This window comes from Natrix helvetica (genome assembly GCF_964273705.1).
Source record: "Natrix helvetica genome assembly, chromosome: 7".
Taxonomy (NCBI): domain Eukaryota; kingdom Metazoa; phylum Chordata; class Lepidosauria; order Squamata; family Natricidae; genus Natrix; species Natrix helvetica.
The window spans coordinates 63,426,462-63,450,439 of NC_138558.1; the positions used below are offsets into that span (position 1 = coordinate 63,426,462).

The 23,978-nt window shown below is 43.6% G+C and overlaps 2 protein-coding genes and 1 long non-coding RNA gene across 6 annotated transcripts in view; 2 read left to right on the forward strand and 1 right to left on the reverse strand.

Annotated features, from left to right (window-relative positions):
- Window positions 1-13,173, forward strand: part of PPAT (phosphoribosyl pyrophosphate amidotransferase) — a 73,715-nt gene extending 60,542 nt beyond the window's left edge. The window contains exons 8-13 of the mRNA XM_081959784.1: window positions 3,677-3,804; window positions 4,143-4,364; window positions 4,891-5,011; window positions 8,594-9,040; window positions 9,155-10,823; window positions 10,953-13,173. Of these exons, the coding sequence (XP_081815910.1) occupies window positions 3,677-3,804; window positions 4,143-4,364; window positions 4,891-5,011; window positions 8,594-8,769 (647 nt within the window). The 3' untranslated portion in view covers window positions 8,770-9,040; window positions 9,155-10,823; window positions 10,953-13,173. The remainder of the gene's footprint in view (window positions 1-3,676; window positions 3,805-4,142; window positions 4,365-4,890; window positions 5,012-8,593; window positions 9,041-9,154; window positions 10,824-10,952) is intronic.
- Window positions 10,938-13,842, reverse strand: LOC309395489. The gene is made up of 2 exons (XR_014175913.1): window positions 12,057-13,842; window positions 10,938-11,920 (listed from the first exon to the last, which is right to left on the reverse strand). It is a non-coding gene; the product is annotated as an uncharacterized lncRNA (long non-coding RNA).
- Window positions 13,843-17,537: 3,695 nt separating this feature from the next.
- The window catches only part of AASDH (aminoadipate-semialdehyde dehydrogenase), a 41,502-nt gene continuing 35,061 nt past the window's right edge, over window positions 17,538-23,978 (forward strand). Inside the window, exons 1-4 of one of the 4 annotated variants that reach the window (XM_081958901.1) lie at window positions 17,538-17,837; window positions 19,130-19,227; window positions 20,097-20,198; window positions 21,432-21,675. In XM_081958901.1, coding sequence (XP_081815027.1) covers window positions 21,446-21,675 — 230 coding nt within the window. In that variant the 5' untranslated portion in view covers window positions 17,538-17,837; window positions 19,130-19,227; window positions 20,097-20,198; window positions 21,432-21,445. The remainder of the gene's footprint in view (window positions 17,838-19,129; window positions 19,228-20,096; window positions 20,199-21,431; window positions 21,676-23,978) is intronic. The other 3 variants (XM_081958904.1, XM_081958903.1, XM_081958902.1) reach the window with 3 other exon arrangements.

The window sequence follows — 23,978 nt, forward strand, 5'->3', positions numbered from 1 at the left end:
CACAGGTAAGAGCCTATGTAAGGACTTTCCTTGTGGCAATAAGAGTGGCCAAACATCAGTATTGTGCCACCCTTATAGCATCCGCAAAGAGCCGCCCTGCCGCCCTGTTTCGGGTGACCCGCTCCCTTTTGTCACAGGGGCAGCGGGACCCCCCATTGCTGCGCCGGGCAGAGGAATTTGGAGAGTTCCTGCAGGATAAAATCGATCGGATCCGAAGGGGATGGACCCACCTCAGTGCTCCAGTGGGGACGTCCGAGGCTAGTCTTGAGAGACCATGCTGGGAGGAGTTTGACCCTGTTGTCACCGAAGATTTGGACAGGTTGCGCGGGCGACTGCGAGCCACCACATGTTTATTGGACCCGTGTCCCTCCTGGTTGGTACTGGCCTCCTGGGAGGGCTCACGAGGCTGGCTACTGGGGCTGGTGAACGCTTCGCTGGGTGAGGGCCTTTTACCAACCGCCTTGAAAGAGGCGGTGGTGAGGCCCCTGCTCAAGAAGCCTTCTCTGGACCCAACGGAGCTAGCAAATTACCGTCCTGTCTCCAACCTTCCTTTCTTAGCGAAGGTTGTTGAGAGTGTGGTGGCTCAGCAGTTTCCGCGCCACCTGGAGGAAGCTGATTATCTAGACCCGCGCCAGTCCGGCTTCCGACCCGGTCACAGCACGGAGACAGCCTTGGTCGCGTTGGTGGATGATCTCTGGAGGGCAAAGGATGGGGGTTGTTCCTCCATCCTTGTCCTATTAGACCTCTCGGCGGCCTTCGATACCATCGACCATGGTATCCTATTGCGCCGTCTGGAGGGGTTGGGGGTCGGGGGCACCGTATTACGATGGTTCCGCTCCTACCTCTCTGGCCGGACGCAATGTGTGTTGGCAGGAGAGGAGAGGTCGACCGCGAGGCCCCTTATCTGTGGGGTCCCACAGGGGTCGATCCTCTCGCCTCTCCTGTTCAACATATATATGAAGCCGCTGGGCGAGATCATCCGTGGTTTTGGGGTGGGATACCATCTGTACGCTGATGACACTCAGCTGTACATTTCCACCCCAAACCACCCCAACGAGGCTGTTGAAGTGATGTCCCGGTGTCTGGAAGCCGTACGGGTCTGGATGGATGACAACAGGCTCAGGCTCAACCCCTCCAAGACAGAGTGGCTGTGGCTTCCGGCTTCCCGGTTCAACCAGCATATGCCATCGCTGGCCATCGGGGACGATCAATTAGCCCCGGTGGAAGGGGCGCGCAATTTGGGCGTCCTCCTTGATGCCCGGCTGTCTATGGAAGATCACGTGGCAGCCGTGGCGAGGGGGGCGTTCCATCAGGTTCGCCTGGTGCGCCAATTGCGGCCCCTTTTGGACCGGGAGGCCTTGCGCACAGTCACTCGCGCTGGTGACGTCTCGCCTGGACTACTGTAACGCTCTCTACATGGGGCTCCCCTTGAGGTGCACCCGGAGACTGCAGTTGGTCCAGAATGCAGCCGCGCGGGTAATTATGGGGAGATCGAGGTTCTCCCATATAACACCCATCCTGCGCGAGCTGCACTGGCTTCCTGTGGCCTACCGGGTGCGCTTCAAGGTGCTGGTTACCACCTTCAAAGCGCTCCATGGCACAGGGCCTAGTTACCTGCGGGATCGCGTCCTGCCCCATACATCCCTGCGACCCGTCCGCTCACACAGAGAGGGACTACTCCGGGTGCCGTCCTCCAGAGAGTGCCAGAGGGCAGCGCCCAGGAGTAGGGCCTTCTCTGTAGTGGGCCCCACCCTTTGGAATGACCTCCCCCCAGACATCAGGACTACAACCGACCTTCGCTCCTTCCGTATGAAGCTGAAAACCTACCTGTTTCGACTAGCTGACCTGGCATAATACTACAACCTCTCCAGCCCAGGGCATTTTTAATTGGTAATTTTAGTTTTTAAGGGTTAATTTCATTGGGGTTTTAACTTTTTTAGGTATTGTAACTTATTTATTTATTCTTACCTCCTCTGTACGCTATATAATACTTTTGTACGTCGCCCCGAGTCCCTGTGGGGAGAGGGGGCGACTAATAAGTTCAAGTAATAAATAAATAAATAAATTATGAGTGTTGACCCTGTTGTAGAATCAAAGAGGAAGGCTTTGGTAATGTGTGTAGAATTACATAGGATTATTTAACAATAGGACATCGTTAGCATGAAAGGCATTTCAGTTCTTTGTCAATTACTTTGTTTTCTTTTTATAAAAGGGGGAGGGGTGGAATTGTAGTATTGGTGGGTGGAAAGTTGTATTGTGAAGAATAGAGATTGGGAGGCGGCTTCAGAAAGAAATAGAAGAAAACAAGCATAAACAAGCAATAGTAGGCAGGTCAGTTAACAGATTACCTTATAACCGTGATGGCCAACCTATCACACACGGGTCACAGGTGGCACGCAGCATCCACTCTGTGGGCGCATTAACCGTCGCCCTAGTTCAGCTCCACCCCGCATGCGCGTGCCCCTCCCTCTGGCCAGCTGGTCATCAGGTCTCTGCTGTGCATGCAGGGGGGATTGCATGTGCGGGGAGTGAGAGGCGTGCAGGGGGCTGCACGCTCATGGGGAGGCAGGGTGCATGTGCACATTGGCGTCCGTACGTGCTTTGGGCACTTGGTCGGGAAAAGATCAGCCGTCACTGTCTTGTAAAATGCCGTTTATCACAGGTGGGGAGAAATCTAGAAGTAGCATTTCAAACCCTTCCATGAAGCTCAACATAATTAACTCAATATATAAATGAGGGTGGAAAGGTCCCATTATATTATAGCTTTTATGATTCCGTATTTGCTATGCCAACTTTAAAGATATCTCACTTAAAGACTGTACAGGCAGTCCTCGACTTATGGCCATAATTGAGTGCAAAATGTATGTTGCTAAGCAAGACATTTGTTATGCGGGGTTTGGCCCATTTTATGACCTTTATAGCCACATTTGTTAAGTGAATCTGGCTTCCCTATTGACTTTGCTTGTCAGATCACATCACACACATACACACACACACACACACACAAACACACACCACTGAAACCATCATAAATATGAACCAGTTGCCAAATGTCCAAATTTTGATCACATGACCTTGGGGAATGCTACAATGGTGAAAAACAGTCATAAGTCACTTTTTTTCAGTGCCGTTGTACCTTCGAATGGTCACTAAATGAATGGTTGTAAGTCAAGGACTACTTGTATAGTTCTGGCTTCCTGGATTTGCTCTTACAACAATTCCATGGTGGCGCAGTGGTTAGAGTGCAGTACTGCAGGCTAATTCTGCTGACTGTCGGCTACCTGCAGTAGGCAGATCGAATCTCACCAGGCTCAAGATTGACTCAGCCTTCCATCCTTCCGAGGAGGGTAAAATGAGGACCCAGATTGTTGGGGGCAACAGGCTGACTCTGCCAACCGCTTAAGAGAGGGCTGTAAAAGCACTGTGAATATAAGCCTAGGCGGTATTGCTATTACAGGTTCTTGGATGCCTAATATGGAAGCTGCTATGTAAATTAAAATTAACTGAATGTATTAGGTCAAGTGTTTATGAGACCTGACCTTCATAGTTGAAACTTAAGACGCTTCTCAGAAAGTTAAAGTGGCACCTCTATTAGATGTGTAATTTTAAAGTCAGAAGAGAGACTTACGGCCAATTCAGCATAAAAACACACACAACGTTTTCATTCTTCACGTAGGTCAGATGGTATATTCTGTAAGAAGGAGATGCGGTCAACAGCTGGCTATTGAGGCCCCGGTGGAAGCAGATTTGGTTAGCACAGTTCCAGAATCTGCAACTCCGGCAGCCCTCGGCTATGCACAGAAGGTACGTTTTTAATCGTACTTTTTTTTTAAAAAAAATTATCATTTATAAGTGAGCCCAATACAAAACAAAACATCAGGGCAACATGAATGATTAAAAAAAATACTTTGGATGCATATTACCTGTACTCTGAATTAGAATACCAAATGAATAAATGGTGTCACCCAAAAAATAGGGGAAATTGTACTAAGGCAGACTTTGAGCACTTGGTCTTTCCTTTGCGCAGTTCAAAGGGATGAATTAAAGTCAGCTCATTGCAAACCAATTGTATTTCATGTGGAAATGGTTTTAATCACTGCACTAAAAATGTACTTTGATCTTTGTGTCTTTCTTGTTTTCAGTGTGGCTTACCGTACATTGAAGTGCTTTGCAAAAACAGATATGTAGGAAGAACTTTTATTCAGCCAAACATGCGGTTAAGACAGCTGGGAGTGGCCAAAAAATTTGGAGTCTTGTCAGACAACTTCAGGGGGAAGCGAGTTGTCCTTATTGATGATTCGATTGTGCGAGGCAACACTATTTCCCCTATAATTAAACTATTGAGAGAATCTGGTGCTACGGAGGTAAGTGTGCATATCAGAGTGGAGGGAGATGAAGGAGAAGAGCTGTTTCATCACTAACTGTTTCTCTTTCAATGCTCTTCTACTTCTAACTTCTACTGTTCTTGCTACTAAGACAAACCCAGTCAATTCTTCAACAGTGTCTTCTGTTCTTACCAGGGCCGGATTTAGATGAAAAGAGGCCCTAGGCTATTCCACTTATGGAGCCCTTTCACCTCCCATTTTTAAGTTTGTAAATTACATGAGAGATAATAAAATACATCATTACTGTGATATATATATCAATATATTAAATGAAACATGTAATTGGTACTAACCTTTATAAAAAATGTGGCACGGATAATAAATAAAAATAAAAGGCCCCTCTTGATCTTGAGGCCCTAGGCTGAAGCCTAGTTAGCCTATAGGAAAATCCGGCCCTGGTTCTTACCCTTATCCTTGTAGGATCTAAAGTTGACTCAAGTCGCCTGTTGCAAATTATGATGTAATTAAAACACTGCCAGTATCCTAATAGCCTTTCCCCTCACAGGTGCACATCCGTGTGGCTTCACCTCCAATAAAGTTTCCATGTTACATGGGAATAAACATTCCAACAAAAGAAGAACTTATTGCAAACAGACCTGAATTTAAAGACCTAGCGGGCTACATAGGTAAAAATATTTTTATTTTTCATTCAAGCAAAAGTTTCAGACGGGCAGCCTGGTTAATCTTGGAAGTCAAACTGAGTTATTACAGCAGGGATCATTATAGCTATAATTAATAAGGTTGTGTTGTTGGTTATTAGAGTAAAGCAGGGGTCTCCAAACTTGGGAACTTTAAGACTTGTGGACTTCAACTCCCAGAATTCCCCAGCCAGCAAGTCTTAAAGTTCCCAAGTTTGGACACCCCTGGAGTAAAGCATTGAAGAATTTTTTTTTGAAAGTTAGTGGAGCGATGCTCTCTGCCTGTCACCCATGTCTTCTTAGCTCTCTTTTAAAATGAAGGGTTAAATTTTCTAGACGTATTGAACATCAATATTCTTCTCATTTATTGAGATTAGAACAAGCCCAATCGAAATCAATGGCTTAATTTTGAATAGATAATTTATACCATATTTTTGGGAGTATAAGACACACTTTTCCCCCCTAAAAGAAAGTGAAAATTTGGGTACACTGAATGTAGCCCCGGCCCCCACCCTTTGGCCTCTGCCTCCCAGCAATTTGCCTCCTTGCAGCAAATCTCCCGTTTCAGCTTCAGCCTGATTAGCACAAGCAGCTGATTGTCGGTTGGATCGGCCTCCCAGCCATCAGCTGTTTCAGACTGCAGGGATAGCCATAGTCTATTGCCACCTCTGCGCACCCCGTTTTCGGCCTCTGTGTGCCCCATTTTCTGCCCATTCCGATCTCCGCTGCCCAGAACAGGCAGAAAACGGGGTATGCAGAGGCTGAAAACAGGATGCGGAGGCCAAAAATGGGGCACGCAGAGGCGGCAATAGGCTATGGCAATCCCTGCAGCCTGAAACAGCTGATCGTCGGGAGGCCTGATAATCAGGCTGTGCTAAACTGAAACAGGCTGTTTGTTGCAAGGAGGCAAATTGCTGGGAGTCAGAGGCAGATGTAGATTTTTTTTTCTTGTTTGCCTCCCCAAAAGCTAGATGAGTCTTATACTTTGGAGCATCTTATACTCGGAAAAATATGCTGTGTGTGTGTGTGTATAGTATAGTTGGTTTCCTGCTTGGAAGGCTCCTAGGGAGCACTATGCTCCCTTCCATATTTGGGTATACCAGGTGCTTTGACATATATATGTTTTCATAGATTTTCATGGGTATAGGTATTCAGGTCTTGGCGTATTCGGGTCTTTTCCCGTGTAAGATTGACAGTATCTTGGCAACGTGTCGACGAGGTCCCACTCATCATCTTCAGGCTGCTGCCTTCGGAACCAGGAACCAAATTAATCTCCAAAACTGAACACTTCAACAAGAGAATAATTATGGAAGCTATCGAAATAGAGAAACACCCCCACAATATGAATAAACATGACGATACCTCCCACCTACCAGCCCTAGTCAACAAATGAGCCCCACCGACCACCCAGGCCGTTACAACACAAAACAACAACAGACACACAGCCAGCACCAATCTACCAATCATGATACAACCACACAGCCAATCAATCCACTTACTGAAACAACACCAGCACTCCTCTCACACACACACACACACACACACACACACACACCAAGATTTATAGAAAGACGGCAGCTCCGACCATGCTTTACTCACACAAACACGAAGCCGAAAACACCAGCCTGAAGATGGTGAGTGAGTCTTCGCCGAAACGTTGCCAAGACAATCTCAATCTTACACGGGAAAAGACCCGATTAAAAGAGGCAGTGTCTGGGGACATGGAGGTTTCAAGTGAACTCTTCTAGCAGTCCTCCAGTACTTGAGAAGCTGTCACAGTTTTGAGGGTTCAACTTCTCCGAAGCACCTGAAGGCAGGACAATAAGTAATGGGATGAAGATCATTAAAGAAACATCGAACCTAGATCAAAGGAGAACTTTCCTGATAGTGAGAACAATCAGTGGAACAGCTTAACTTCAAAATTTGTGGGTGCTGCATCACTGGAAGTTTTTAAGAAGAGACTAGGCTGCCATTTGTCCAGAATGGTACAGGGTCTCCTGCTTGAGCAGGAGTTTGGAAGATCCTGTTTTTGTATGTTTTACCTCCATACAGAGAGAGAGATGTTTGTACTCAGTTAAAGGAGGATTATTTACCTGAATTTGTTTCTACTATCCATTTAATGCATTGATTTTTCTGCATATCTAAATGCCTTTGCTTAATGAAATAAGCATGTATTAATGTGCTATAGACTTACATGCACATCATTAAATGTTATGTGTTAATACCATTTTATAAGGCCTTGGTAAGGCCACACTTGGAATACTGCATCCAGTTTTGGTCGCCCCAATGTAAAAAAAGGATGTTGAAACTCTAGAAAGAGCGCACAGAAGAGCAACAAGGATGATTAGGGGACTGGAGGCTAAAACATATAAAGAACAGTTGCAGGAACTGGGTATGTCTAGTTTGATGAAAAGAAGGACAAGGGGTGACATCATAGCAGTGTTCCAATATCTCAGGGGCTGCCACAAAGAAGAGGGAATCAAACTATTCTCCAAAGCATCTGAGGGTAGGAAGAAGCAATGGGTGGAAACTAATCAAGGAGAGAAGCAACCTAGAGCTAAGGAGAAATTTCCTGACAGTTAGAACAATTAATCAGTGGAATATTATATATATATAATATATATATATATATATCCAAAATCTTTGCCTTAGGTAGATCTAAACAATGCTCAACAAGCTTTTAAATTTGAAAAATCAAGATTAGCTAATGCTAATTGATCCATCTAATTAAAATGTCAGGTCCTTGCTAATATTTGGGATTTTTCATCCTGAAAATTAGATTTTTTACAGTTGGAATGTCATTGGAAAATAAATCATTAATATCATATTTTAACACATTTGTTTCATTCTTTTGATTGAACTATGATTAACAAGCATTATCAAGTAATTGAATTAACAGAAACCCAAGATGCAGAGGTAAAAAGATACCAAAAATATAAAAAATTGAAATCTACAATGTAAATGAAAATGAAGGCTTTTTACCTGTACAAATTTACCCTACATGTAAAGTCAGTAGTTGGTGCAATTACCAATTACTATATTTTATTTAAGATCCAACTATAGAAAATCTTTGAGTTACCATATTTTATGGACTATAAGATGCACCTTCCCCCCCAAAAAAGAGTGTAGAAATGTTGGTGTGTCTTATACACCGAAACCAGCCAATTTTGGCCTCCCGAAGCCCCGCCCCCGCATCCCATTTTTGCAAATAACGGGGCATTTTTTTGCAGAAATGGAGGCATTTTTGCCTTCCCCCAGCCCACAGGAGCACTATGCAGGCTTCAGCAGCGTTGGGGGAAGGCAAAAACACCTCCATTGTTTGCAGAAAATGGCCCATTTTCTGCCTGTTTTTTGCAAAAACGGGGGCATTCCTGCCTTCCCCCAGCCCTGCTGAAGCCTGCAGAGTGCTCCTGGGGGCTGGGGAGGACAAAAACGTTTTTTCCTTACTTACCTCTTCGAAATCTTGGTGCATCTTATATACCGGTGCGTCTTATAGTCCGAAAAATACGGTAAGCAATTTAGTCACCGTAAAGTAGTACAATTTCAATGATACGTTTTTCCTTCTCCCAGGCGCTGACAGCGTTGTTTACCTCTCAGTAGAAGGATTGGTTTCGTCTGTTCAAGAAAGCATAAAAGCAAGACAAGACCATGAAAATAACCTAAAAATGAACAAGTTGAAAAGCGGGAAAATCGGCCATTGCACGGCTTGCCTTGTTGGAAAATACCCAGTGGAACTGGAGTGGTAGATTTTGTGAATGTTGCCACCAAAGGCTTAAAGCTTGGAACTGATGAAATGTGTTGCTGCTAAGCAAGTAATCAAACCACTCACATTTGCCTAAACCTTACTTGGAGAGGGTTAAAAAAGGAGCAAAAAAGAATAAAATTTAAAACAATCACGCAATAGTGCTATAGTGGGGGCAGTTGGTGGGAGGGGAGTTTGAATGGGTAAAAGAAAGATATCTTGATTCCATAGGTGGCCTTAATCTTGCCAAGAATCTTTGATGGAGATCATCTAAGGCAGGGGTGTCCAAACTTGGCAACTTTAAGACTTGTGGACTTCAACTCCCAGAATTCTGGGAGTTGAAGTCCACAAGTCTTAAAGTTGCCAAGTTTGGACACCCCTGATCTAAGGCTTTCCCACACAATAATGTATGTTTCTTACAATGACATTGTAAGAGGTTGTGAGCCGTTAAGCCATTTCACATTTTAAGCAGTGTTCAATTATTATTTAAATGTGAATTTGATCTTAAATCAACAAACAGATCTTTCAAATTTCACTACTTTTGTCACTGGTTTTATCTGGCAATACGGAATCCCTGTTTTGTATAGACGGAGTGTACTTCTTTTTTTTTTTAAAGCTGCAACTTTGAGCTATAATCTGCTACCAAAGACTGAATATTATTTTTATATAGTGCTTGGCTGAGACAAGGAGCCTCAGGGAACTGCTAAACAAATAGCATCTAATGCCTTCAGCCTTAATTTTTTTTTTTTAAGTCTGGAAAATATACCTTAGAAAAGTTGCTTAGTAAGGAGGTGCGCCAGGAAAAAAATCATCGGTTGATAATCAGTAGACATAAGGGCTAATTTTCCTCAGTATCTTCTTTCAGATTCAGTGCTTAAATGTTGACTTCTTTTGCTGTAGCCAGCCTTCAAAGAAGACTCCAAACACTGAAAAATTAACACACAAGTTTATTTCCATTATCATAACAAATTTAAGGATAATTAATATATTTTGCTAGTTTTAATCATTTCATTTTAAATATAAAAGTTCACTTTATTCATGCAGATTATTATTCTATTTAATAATAGTTTGGGGGGTGTATTTGGAATGAAAGCCAATTCATGTATATAATTCAGATGGCACCTCTGATTTCAAGTCAAAAATAAGTCTGTTCCTACTCCAAAGTCCTAACCTTTAAATAACCTAACAAAGGGATTTGGTGCCTGATCAAAGGTAGTGATAACTTTCCAAACTTATAAAGTTTCTTTCCAAAAGTTTTTGTTTTTTAAGGAGAAAACTCAGTCTGACTCTCAAGATCCAGTTACCAGAGATATAATTCATACCAGCCTGCTGTTCTTTTTTTGATTGCTGGAGAAACGACATGAAAGACTTCTTGCTGTGCTTAGTTTCTCGAAAACATAAACATGACCTAAACATAAACAGGACACGGTGGCTCAGTGGCAAAGACGCTGAGCTTGTTGATCAGAATGGTCATCAGTTCAAATCCTTAGCATCGTGTTACGGAATTAGCTCCCCTTACTTGTCCCAGCTTCTGCCAACCTAGCAGTTCGAAAGCACGTAAAAAATGCAAGTAGAAAAATAGGAACCACCTTTGGTGGGAAGGTAACAGCGTTCCGTGTTAGTTATGCCGGTCACATGACCACGGAGACGTCTTCGGATAGCGCTGGCTCTTCGGCTTTGAAATGGAGATGAGCACCACCCCCTAGAATCGGGAATAACTAGCACATATGTGCGAGGGGAACCTTTACCTTTACCTATGTTTACCCTTCCTCCTGTTCTTTCTGTATTTCATTTCCACATCCATGGAAGATAACCGAGATTCATGTCCAGTAGCAAATGTTGGGCTCCCTCTTATCACCCTGCTTCTAGAGTCATATCTGAAACAGTCTTCTGCATGGGAATAAAACAGAATCATTTCCAACTATTAATTTCCATACATTTTGGATAATGTTTGTCAGCACAAAAAACTAACTCCAAGTGTTTTCGGACAAAAGACTTAATAACTATTCTGGAGGACTGACACACAGTCCGGTCAGATTGTTGATTTAGGACAGGAGTGTCCAAACTTGGGAACTTTAAGACTTGTGGACTTCAACTCCCAGAATTCCCCAGCCAGCCATTCTGGGAGTTGAAGTCCACAAGTCTTAAAGTTCTCAAGTTTGGACACCCCTGATTTAGGATATTGAGAACCTTTCTCATTGTGGCTGATATTATTGGATAATACGTTGGAGGTCTCAAAACTCAAACGTATTATCCAAAACTCCAATCCCCAAATTTTTGTGAATCTTTGTTGGGTTCTTGGTATACCCTATGTTTGTCTTCTGCAGATATGTCGTTACCTGGCCAGGGTAATATTATCCACCAGTATGGGACACTTTACCTTTAAAGCATCTTTCCTCTTGATTGGATTGGATGGGGTGGGGCTCCAACAATCTACTGGTTTTCCAACAAATGACTTTCTCTCTCCCCCTCCCCCGCAAAAGCAAAAAGGGTAATAAATTATATTGAGACCCTGATGCTGTATGGGCATCAGAGGAATTTGTAGCTAAGGGTATCAACTCTTCTTTTTCCCTTTGGGAGATGGATCAATTTCACAAATAATAAATAAAATTAAGGAAGGGAAAAAACTGCAAAAATACCTTTTTAGCATTATGTAATTACATACAAAAAAATTAGTGGCAAGGAAGACAAAAAATAGAAAGCCATTGCAATAATATAACTTGAAAATATCTCCCATTGAAATATATATATGCCTTAAGAGTTTTAACTTAACTTTTTTTTTTGATACATCATATGACACAATGTTTGATCTGACCAGCCATATAAATTAAATAAAAATACAGACGATATTGGTTAACGGTAGATCATAACACGACATTAGTTTGCACATGCAGAGTTACTCAGATTACCTATAGAAAATAATTATTAGAGGCAAACTCTTAAGCTCACACAATCAAAAAACATACCTAATACTGGTAGCTAACCTTTTTAAAAATCTTTTCAGAGATGATCATATGCTGAAACATTTTCCTCTGGGGATTCCAGTCAGTTAACTCTGAAACAGTGGGGGAAATTCAACAAACCCGATTTCTGTTGTCAACTTCTTTTGATGAATGTGATGTATAATCTAATATTGTAAGATCAAGCTTTACTGCCTATGTCAGGGGTGTCCAAACTTGGGAACTTTAAGACTTGTGGACTTCAACTCCCAGAATTCCCCAGCCAGCATGGCTGGCTGGGGAATTCTGAGAGTTGAAGTCCACAAGTCTTAAAGTTCCCAAGTTTGGACACCCCTGGCCTATGTGTTTCTGTCTGCTGCTTCTGGAATATTACAGCTTCATAAGTGTCTATGACCTTGCAGATTTTTAATACCACAATAAAGTTTCACAGTAAAGCTTAGGGACGCGGCGGCTCAGTGGCTAAGACGCTGAGCTTGTCGATCAGAAAGGTCAGCAATTCAAATCCCTAGCACCACATAACGGAATGAGCTCCCGTTATTTGTCCCAGCTTCTGCCAACCTAGCAGTTCGAAAGCACATAAAAAATGCAAGTAGAAAAATAGGGACCACCTTTGGTGGGAAGGTAACAGCATTCCGTGTTAGTTATGCCGGCCACATGACCACGGAGATGTCTTCGGACAGCGCTGGATCTTCGGCTTTGAAACAGAGATGAGCACCCCCACCCCTAGAGTCGGGAATGACTAGCACATATGTGCAAGGGGAACCTTTACGTTTACCTAAAGCTTCAAAATCCAGGAAAGGTCCTTTATTGACTGCAGAGAGTCAGTATGCATAATCAGGAATGGTGTGCGTAGACCACAGCTAATATGAAACACCAAATCAAGGCAGAGGAAGGCATTGTTAAATTGTGTTTTTTTTTCCATTTTAAATGCAACCGTTTAAAATATATGAATCGGGGAAAGAAATGAGAAGATCTAAGAATAGTTGAAAGACTTAATTTTTGTTTTGAAAAAAAAAACTAATTCCTATATGGAAAAGGGCACAGAGAATTGGACTTATTGGATGTTGCATTGCTATATATATGATGAAATGCAAATATACATGATGTATTTTAGCAATTAATTTCTTTCCCAGGTCTGTACAGGAGATTATTGTGAGGAAAAAGACATCAACTTTTTTTCACAATGTGCTAATGAATGGTTTTTAGTGCAATAACGGTTTGAGCTGGGAAGTTCTGCTTTCACTTTTATTTGATTTTCAAACATTTATGTAAGTGATAAAGATGTGTATTCATGAAGAAAAGAGGCAGCAAAGCACAAAATATCTTATATTCTATAACTGCTACCTTTTAAATTATAAGACTGCCACCTACAACAAGGGAAGTGCACTTGAAATGCTATCCATTTAAATTTGTTACCTTTTAAAAAAAATAAATGGATTTTTAAAAACCTCTCAGTATAACTGTTCTTTTAACAAATACTTTTAAGCAGTGGTGAATTTCAAATTTTTTTATTACCGGCTCTATGGGCATGGCTTGGTGGGCTGGTAGGGGAAGGATACTACAAAATCCCCATTCCCTCCCCACCCCTGGGGGAAGGATATTGCAAAATCTCCATGCCCACCCCACTCTGGAGCCAACCAGAGGTAGTATTTGCCGGTTCTCCAAACTACTCAAAATTTCCACTACCGGTTCTCCAGAACCTGTCAGAACTTGCTGAATTTCACCCCTGCTTTTAAGCCATATGGATTAAGTCCATTTGTGATTCTTACTCAGTACTGATTATACCAAAGCAGTATTAGCAATATAATATTAGCAATATCGTTTTCCCTATTTTTACCCTTCTGAAAAATGCCCATGGTTCCTTAAGAAATAGTTATGTGCCAAATTAATAAATTTAACTCATGCAAATAACCATATAGTAACAAGCATGCAACATGTTTACCCTGGCTTTCCAATAGTATTCAGCTAAAGATCAGTTTGGTTTATTGTATCTTTTAGAAAAAAGTAAAATGACTCGAGAAAGGGTAAAATGAAATCCAAATACTTGAAAAAATTATTCTTTTATGGGCTTTTAATGTAATAAAAGATTATTTAATTTTTCAGGGCTTATACCTGAATTGCTTCTATCACCCCTTAAGAAATTGAGGACTAGTTTTAATAAAGAATAAAACAAAGTCATATGGTGAACTGTGCAGCACTGCAGAGATTTTATTTCTAAGCTTCCAAGATTCCATAACTAGCAGTCTGACATGAAACTAATTCTCCAATTTCGATTTTCTGCGTTACATGCTAATACAGTTACTCCTTGACTTAGGACAAAAAATGAGCCTAGATTTTCTATTGGTAGCAAGATAGTTGTTAAGTGAGTTTTGCGCCATTGCCACAGTTGTTAAGTTAATCACTGCAGTTGTTAATTGAAACTGGCTTCCCCATTGACTTTGTCAGAAGGTTGCAAAAAGTGATGATATATGACCCCAGGACACTGCAACCATCATAAATCTGAGCCAATTGCCAAAGTCTGAATTTTGGTCCCCTCACCATGGGAATGCCACAACTGTTGTGTGAAAACCAGTCCTAAGTCACTTTTTATCACTGTTGTAACTTCAAACAGTCACTAAACAAATGGAGGACTCCATGAAGCCATTAATCAGTTTTTAGCAAACAGCCACTACAGAAATATTAAATAACATATTCAAGTAAATGCATCTTGACACCTGACATCAAGGACTTGGCTTAGTTTTGTGTCCTATACTCACTCTGTGAACTGAGGGAGGGAAGGAAGGAAAAAGAAAAGATTATGATATGAAAAGCAGCCTGAAGTAGATCTAGAAAGAAAGCATGCAAGCATCCAATATGGTTTGGATATTGCAATGCCTCATACAGCATTGTTCACCCAACATAAAGCAGCTTGTTTTGAGTTTTCTTTGCTGTGTCGGCAATAAGTTAAACTGTTCCCATAAGAACTAAAAATCCCACTCATCAGTTTCTTATCCTGGATTTTTATTTGTGACATTAAATTAGCAATTGCAGAAACTATTTTTTCTTCTTCAAGCTCTTGGCTGTGCTCCTAGAATCCCCTACCTGCACATACAAACATCCTTAGATGGTATAGTAGTTTTTACAAAAGCACTCCACAAGTTTTGACCTTCCTAACGCTACCTCAGCACTCTTAAGCAATGCATGGGCCCTGCACTGAGATGGGATCTCCTATAAGCCAAACTTGCCAAATGATTTAATTTGTGTGTGTGGATTAGAGTAGAAGGGGTTCATCAGTGTTTCCTTTATTGCACTTTGCAATGCTGCAATCTCTCCACTGTACTGTCCCACAAATCATTTAACATCCCCTGGGCTCCTTACTACAGTGTTTCCCTGAAAATACAACCCGTCCTGAAACTAAGGCCTTGCCACATTTTTCACGTGGGCAAAAATATAAGCCCACCCCTGAAAATAAGCCCCTTGGACAACCCCCCCCTCCAGCTAGGCAGAGCACCGCTCACTGAGCCGGGGGGAAAGGCGCTCACATTGCTTGCCGCCTTCGGGATACCGTTAGGTTGGGGAGTGTTGTTCTGCCTGGCCGGAGGGGGGAGTTGCTGGGTGGCTGCTCCCTTGCGAGCGGGCTCCCGAAGAGCCGGGCATAGCCTTAGGGGCGAAGCAGCCATGAGGTGACCACACTCACGAGCAACCGCCCGGCAAACCCCCTCTCCAGCCGGGCAGAGCACCATTCACTGACCTAGTGGGTATCCCAAAGGTGCCAAGTAACGTGACACTTTGCCCACTCCCCATCTCCCGTGGCTTGGCACATTAGGGATACCCGCCAGATCAGTGCATGGAGCTATGCCTGGCTGGAGAAAGGGGTTGCGCGAGCGCCTGTTCCGCCCCGTTTGCATGCCTCCCAGCCTCACCATGCCCTGGTCCAGCTCTCCATGCAGAGCCAGGGCGCCGGTGCCGCGCTCCAAGCATAACTTCTTCTCCAGCTTCCAAACTCCAAAACTCGGCTGCCGACCCTTTGTCCGGAAGACTCTTTGTCCGGCAACCAGCCCACAACCATACAGCGCACTCCTAGAGTGGCCACTGCTGGAAGACTCTGCAGTTTTGGAGTTTGGAAGCCGGAGAAGAAGTTATGCTTGGAGCGCGGCGGCGCCCTGGCTCTGCACGGAGAGCTGGGCCAGGGCATGTTGAGGCTGGGAGACATGTGAGCTGGGGGCGGAACAGGCATGCAAGCAACCCCCTTCTCCAGCCAGGCAGAGCTCCATGCACTGACATAGAGGGCATCCTTAATGTGCCAAGTCGCGGGAGCTGGGGAGCGGGCAGAGCGCCACGTGCCTTGGCACCTTAGGGATATCCCCTAAGTCAATGAATCCCGGGCTGGAGAGGGGGTTTGCCAGGCGGTTGCTCGTGAGCATGGTCACCTCATGCCTGCTTCGCCCCTGAGGCTGTGCCTGGCTTTTCGGGAGCCTGTTCACAAGGGAGCAGCTGCCTGGCAACCCCAAAACAAGCCCTCCCCCTATAATAAGCCCAAGGCCATATTTTGTGGGGGGTCTCTAATAATGCTTTGAGTTCTAAGCACACGGCGCTTCTAAGCCGTAGCCTGAATAACGGGAAGGGAGCTGCCTAGGCTCTTCTCAGCTATTCTTACCATTCTCTGTATGGACTTTCTACAGTCATGCCTCTCTAAAAAGTGGGTAGGGTAGGGTAGATAAAATAGGAATAGAATAGAATATGGAAGGGACCTTGAAGGTCTTCTAGTCCAATCCCCTGTTGAAGGAGGAGACCCTATACCAGGGGTGTCCAAACTTGGGAACTTTAAGACTTCTGGGAATTCTGGGAGTTGAAGTCCACAAGTCTTAAAGTTCCCAAGTTTGGACACCCCTGATATAGGGTCTCCTCCTTCAACAGGGGATTGGACTAGAAGACCTTCAAGGTCCCTTCCATATTCTATTCCTATTCCTATTCTATCTACCCTACCCTACCCACTTTTTAGAGAGGCATGACTGTAGAAAGTCCATACAGAGAATGGTAAGAATAGCTGAGAAGAGCCTAGGAAGCTCCCTTCCCGTTATTCAGGCTATGGCTTAGAAGCGCCGTGTGCTTAGAACTCAAAGCATTATTAGAGACCCCACACACCCACTTCACAGTCTGTTTCTATTGCTCCCCTCTGGGACGAGGTTTCTAATTCTGGGAGTTGAAATCCACAAGTATTAAAGTTGCCAAGTTTGGACACCCCTGCCCTATACCATTTCAGACAAGTGGCTGCCCAGTCTCTTTTTAAAAACCTCCAGTGATGGAGCACCCACCATTTCTGGTGGCAAGCTGTTCCACTGCCTAATTGTCCTCAACTGTTAGGAAATTTCTCCTTCCTTGCAGGTTGCTTCTCTCTCTGGTTTGTTTCCAACCATTCTTTCTTGTCCTGCCCTCCGGTGCTTTGGAAAATAATTTGACAACCACCCCCACCCCACCTCCCCGCAAGCCCCCCCACCTCTTCTTTTGTGGTAGCACTTCAAATAGAAAGAGCTGCTCTTCTCACCCCACGCAGGAAACGCAGAGGCAAATTGCACCCTGCATCCCTATCATCTCCTGCGCGAGCAGGGGGTTGGGCTAGATGACCTCCAAGGTCCCTTCCGACTCTGTTACTCTTCTCCTCTTCCAAACTGCAGCGGGCAAGGCAAATCCTGCCTTGGAAGCTATTGGAGGCAGACTCTGTTCAGGTAATCCTGGCCCTTTGGCTTGCGGGCAGCCCGGCTCCTCCTTCGCCTTCTCCCCTTTGGCTTCGTCGTCCCTTCTTCCGCCCTGCGCGGTAGGGTAGGAAGGAAAGGCTCGACGCGACGGCTGCCGGGAGAGGTTTTCTGCCGGGAAGGAGGAGGAGGCCCCCGCGGGGCAAATTGCACCCTGCTCCGCCCGTTCCTTTCTCCAGCGGGCTCCTCGTTCCGCAGGCTGCCCCGCCGGCCTCTCGCTGCAAGAAGCGGGCCAGAAGTTGCTCTTTTTTAAAGCCATCGGCCTCGATTTCCCCAAGGACGTTTTCTGCGCTTGCAGAAATTAAGCGGCCTCTCGGACCTGGTTCGCGCCTTATGTGGGACGTTGGAAAAGCATGCCGGAAGAAGGTAACTCTGTGTGTGTGTGTGTGTGTGTGTGTGTGTGTGTGTGTGTGTGTGTGTGTGTGTGGTATCTCCCACCCTCTTGCCAAGAGGATTTTAATGCAGGGGTGGGGAACGGTGGCCCCTTTAATTAATTTGTTTATTTATTTGTTTATTTATTTTATTTGTTTGTTTTGTCAAGTGTGCATAAGATAATAGATATAAGTATATGCAGGATTGTGAGTATTAAAGAGTGATTTAAAAAGATTAAAGAGTGCAGAGAAGACCAACAAAGATGATTAGGGGACTGGAGACTAAAACATATGAAGAACGGTTGCAGGAATTGGGTATGTCTAGTTTAATAGAAAGATGGACTAGGGGAGACATGAGAGCAGCGTTCCAATATCTCAGGGGTTGCCACAAAGAAGAGGGAGTCAAGCTATTCTCCAAGGCACCTGAAGGCAGGACAAGAAGCAATGGGTGGAAACTAATCAAGGAGAGAAGCAACTTAGAACTGAGGAAAAATTTCCTGAGTTACAATTAATAAGTGGAACAGCTTGCCTCCAGAAGTTGTGAATGCCCCAACACTGGAAGCCTTTAAGAAGATGTTGGATAGCCATTTGTCTAAAATGCTATAAGGTTTCCTGCCTAGGCAGGGGGTAGGACTAGAAGACCTCTAAGGTCCCTTACAACTCTGTTATTCTATTCTTTCTATTCTAGAGTACATGAAATGGATACGAATAAAAGGGACGGTAGGCACGTTGGTGCACTTATGCATGCCCCTTACAGACCTCTTAGGAATGGGGTGAGGTCAACAGTAGACAGTGTAAAGTTAAAGTTGGGGGGGAGGGGTTTGTGGAAGAAACCACTGAGTCAGATAATGCATTCCAGGCATTGACCACTCTATTATTGTATTTTCTGCTATTGAGTTTGGTATAGTATTTATTTATTTGAATTTATATTGCCGCTTATTCGCCCATGTTTTATAAAACACATTGAGGTTGCATGCAGAGGTGGTGAATTCACCTGACCACATATTGTTTTTGGAATTTTAATATTAATTTTATTCTATATACCTGCACTATTTTATCTTACTGCTTTATCTTAGTATATTTCATTTTATCTTACCGCTCAGGTAGTCCTTGACTTATTATCACCATTGAGCCCAAAATTTATGTTGGTAAGTAAGACAGTTGCTAAGTAAGTTTGCCCTGTTTTACAAACTTTCTTAGCGCAGTTGTTAGGTGAGTCATAGCAGTTTTTAGTTGGTAAATTGGTTGTTAAGTGAAAGCTGGCTTCCCCGTTGACTTTGCCTTTCAGAAAATCAGAAAAGGTGATCCTATGATTCTGGGACGCTGCAATCATAAATATGAACCAGTTGCCAAGCATTGAAATTTGGATCATGTGGCCATAGGGGATGTTGAAACAGTTGTAAGTGTGAAAAATGATCATAATTCACTTTTTCAGTGCCATTGTAACTTTGGTCGCTAAACAAATGGTAGTAAGTCAAGGACTACCCATAGTTCATCATATCTCATTTCCCTGTACTTCTTCCCTCATATTATTGCATCTTACATATAGCTTATGTTTCATATGATCCCGTCACTATGGGGAGGCTGAAAGGGTTGTGTGATAACAGTCATATATCACTTTTTTTCAGTGCTGTTGTAACTTTTTTTAAAATAGATTTTATTATAAACAATTTTTTGAAAACGGTGCACTGTTAGGGTATACCATTAACAAATAAAAAGACCCCCCCCAAAAAAGAGTGGTATTAAACATTAACATACAAACTAGTAACAATAATGATGATATAGTAACAATAATAATATAACCAAAAAGCTTTTAGCTAAGTTTCTTCTTACATTAGGATATTTACATTTTAGTTGATTATTTCATTGTGTCTTCTTCATCTTTAATTCTGAAGGTTAATCTAACCATTTCGGCACAGTCTAAAAAATTTTCGAATTGCAGCTTCCTCTGGTGGGTTGTTCACATTTTTCCAATATTTAGCATATATGATCCTGGCTGCTGTCAGTATATGTAAAACTTAGTACGTGGAGTGCTGTTGTAACTTTGAACAGCCATTAAATGGATTGTTGTAAGTCGAGGACAATCTATAGTAATGCTGCCTGTGACTAGAACTTTGGTTTCGTATCTTTACAAACTCAGATTCTGTCAAGCTAAATCAGTATATCCGACAGACAGGTTTAAAAAAAACCTAACTTGTAAATTGCTATTCTTGCTATCTTTTTGTGATGTTTTATCTGTTTCCTATATTTTATTTATTTGTTTTTTAGATTTAATCTTAAAAGATGTTAAAGCAATACAGTACAGTAATGGTTGATGGGACATAGGGATGTGAAACATGAGTAATCCTTCCACTCTGTATCTTAATTAAGGTATATATCTGGATTTCTCTTTTATATAATAAAAACATGGAATAGAATTCTGTTGTACCCAAATGTCAGAATAATGATAATAACTGTACGTATAAATACAATGCATCTATTCTGGAAAGCATTTATTCTATACTACATTATTCTATTATACCTATAGAGCAGGGGTGTCCAAACTTGGCAACTTTAAGACTTGTGGACTTTAAACTCTGAGAATTCCTCAGCCAGCTCTGCTGGCTGGGGAATTCTGGGAGTTGAAGTCCACAAGTCTTAAAGTTGCCAAGTTTGGACACCCCTGCTATAGAGCTTCCCATTTTTGCAGAACACAGCGCTGTACATTAAAAATTATTTTCAAGTTTAAAATTATCCGTTATTGGGTATGTGTGTAAGTTTTTCTAAAAACAACATTTTAATCTACATTTTTTGTTGTTAGTTGCGAAGTCGTGTCCGACCCATCACAACCCCATGGACAACGTTCCCCCAGGCCTTCCTGTCCTCTACCATCCTCTGGAGTCCATTTAAGCTCATGCCTTCTGCTTCAGTGACTCCATCCAGCCACCTCCTTCTCCGTCGTCCCCTTCTTCTTTTGTCCTCAATCTTTCCCAGCATGAGGCTCTTCTCCAGTGAGTCCTTCCTTCTGATTAGGTAGCCAAAGTATTTGAGTTTCCTCTTCAGGATCTGGCCTTCTAAAGAGCAGTCAGGGTTGATCTCCTCTAGGACTGACTGCTTTGATCTCCTTGCAGTCCAAGGGACTCACAGGAGTCTTCTCCAGCACCATAATTCAAAGGCCTCAATTCCTTAGCGCTCAGCCTTTCTTATGGTCCAACTTTCACGTTGCAACTGGGATTTTTTACCTTGCCTTTATTATTTTTAAATAAACTCAAGTAGCTGAACATAACTAATACTCCTTCCTTCTTTTTTCCTCACAAAAACCCTGTGAGGTAGTTTGGGTTGAGAGAGTAACTGATCCAAAGTCACCCAGGCAGCCTCCATGACTAAGGCAGGACTAGGACTCACAGATTTTCTAGTCTGGTTCATTAACCACTAGACCAGAGTTTCTCAATCTTGGCGACTTTTAAGTCCTGTGGACTTCAACTCCCAGAATCCCCCAGCCAGCTGGCTGGGGAATTCTGAGAGTTGAAGTCCACAGGACTTTAAAGTCACCAAAGTTGAGAAACACTGCACTAGACGAAATTGGTTCTCAATTAATTGATTGGTTTTTCTTTTCTTTTGCAGGATAAATATTGAGAATGACTCTGCATGAGATGGTTCAGACTGCGGCCAGATTATATCCCGAAAGAAGAGCTGTGTGCTTTGATGCATGCAACCATCAGACTCCAGTTTACTACAAGTACAAGACAGTTATGAGCCTTGCTACAGAGCTTACAGACTTCCTGAGGAAACATTGCAAACTTACTGAAAATTTGGAAATAGGTCTCTACTGTTATCCGGGGATAAACCTTCCTTCTTGGATTCTAGGGTAATGCATTTATATAAATTGGTTAACATAAAGGCAGGACATGCTATTATCACCTCATTAAGTTCAAACTATCATCATTTTTAAAAGTGTTTATTTGTATAATATGTCCCATTTAATTTGTGTCCTACAATTTTACCGTGTTTCCCCGAAAATAAGACATGTCATGATACTAAGCCCAATTGGGCTTTTCAGCGCATGCGCTAAAATAAGCCCCCCTTCGAAAATTATCCCCCCCAACTAAAACGCATGCGCAGCCAGTCTCCGCCATTTTCTCTAATTGCTTTCCGCACAAACAAGATGGGGCGGGCGGGGAAGGGGGGGAGACATTCCCCATGCACCCCACATGCCATTACCGTACCTAACAGTAATGCTGATGGCCGCGAAAAAAGTGGCCGCAGCAAAAAGAGCACTTGCCACAAAAAGACCGCCTGCCGCGCCTCGCGCCCCACTCCTTACCAATAACGCTGATGGACGCACAAAAGAGCGGCTGCAGCAAAAAAAGCATCTGCTGTGCCTCGCGCCCCACTCTTTACCAGTAACGTTGATGGCCGTGCAAAAAGTGCATGCTGTGCCTCGCGCCCCCTCATCGGTAACGCTGATGGCCATGGAAAAAGAGCGACCACAGCAAAAAGAGTGCCTGCCGCAAAAAGAGCGCCCACACACCACCTCCTTACCGGTAATGCTGATGGTCGCGCAAAAAGAGCGTCCACCGCAAAAAGAGCACCCATCGCGCCTCGCACCCCCTCCTTACTGGTACCTACCACTGCAAAAGTGAGAAAAAATGGGGAGACAGAAAAGAAAAGAAAGAAAAAGAAAAAGTGGGAGCGAAAGAGAGAGAAACAGAAACGAGAGGGAGAATGGGAGGAAAGGAAAGAAAGAAAAAGAAAGCAAGGGAGAGTGAGAGGAAAAAAGAGAGAGAAATAGAAAAGAGAGGGAGGGAAAGAGATCCATTTCCCACAAACCGGGAAACCACAGTGCCAAATCCCAACCACAACACCACCAGAGTTTTGGATTAATGAATTTAATGATCTAAAATGACTTTTATTTTTACCCCCAGACAAGAGGGGAGAATGGGGCTTGAGAAAGGAAAGAAGGAAAAAGAAAGGAAGGGAGAGGAAAAAGAGAGAGAAACAGAAATGAGAGGGAGGGAGGCAAAGAGAGACCCATTTGCTACGCACAGGGAAACCACAATCACAAACCCTGAACCCACACACAGCGAAACCACAATGCCAAAACCCAACCACCACACCCCCGGGGTTTTGGAATACTGGATTTAATGATCTAAAACGGCTTTTATTTTGACCCCCAGACAAGATGAGTTCAAAAAGAAAGAGCTACTCCGTGGAATTCAAGAAAAGAATCGTGGAGGATTCTCAGGGCAAGAATCTGGCAGCGTTCTGCAAAGAGAAGATGTTGGATCTCCGTATGGTCCGAAAATGGAGAGTAGAGTACGACAACCTCCGCCAACAGGTGCAGGAGGGGAATGGCAAGAAGCGCAAGTGTGGATCAGGTCGGCAACCGTTATTTCCTGAACTTGAAGACGGCATCTCTGAATGGATCGCTGACAGGAGAGCAAAGGCTTTGGTTGTACGCAGGGCTGATATTCAAGCATTTGCCCTTGAAATGGCGCCACAATTACAAATTCCCCGGGAACAATTCAAAGCCTCTACCCACTGGCTGGATAGCTTCCTTCAGCGACATGAACTGTCTCTGAGGAGATCCACCTCACTGTTCAAGCTGGAAGATGGCGAGCTTGTCAAACGGGCCCTTGCATTCAAGTCGTCTGTGGATGGGATTGACTTTGCCAAGTACCAGCTATCGAACATTATCGCTATGGATGAAGCAGCCGTCTTCATGGGCCAAGGGGCTCAAACCCCCATTGACCAGAGGGGTGCCACGTCCGTTTATATTCCCTCCACGGGATACGAAAGCGCACGTCTGATGTGCATATTGGCTATTCGGATGGATGGAACCAAAGTCACACCGCTATTGATAAACAAGGGAAAGAAGAACAAAATCGAAATGGTTTCAGGGATTTACACCCTGGAAACCGAAAAGGCCTGGTGCAGCCAAGCAGCCATCAGGAAGTGGGTGGAGCTAATGTTCCCACTTGTTGGGAGGGGTGGTCAAAGAGGCATGGTGTTGTGGGATTCCGCCAGCACTCACTGTGCCAAGGACATGAAAAGGTTTCTTGCACAACGCGGGATCGATCAAATAATAATTCCTCCAGGAATGACTGGCTACCTGCAGACATTGGATATCGGTATTAATAAGGCTTTTAGGGAACACCTCCATCTCCAAAT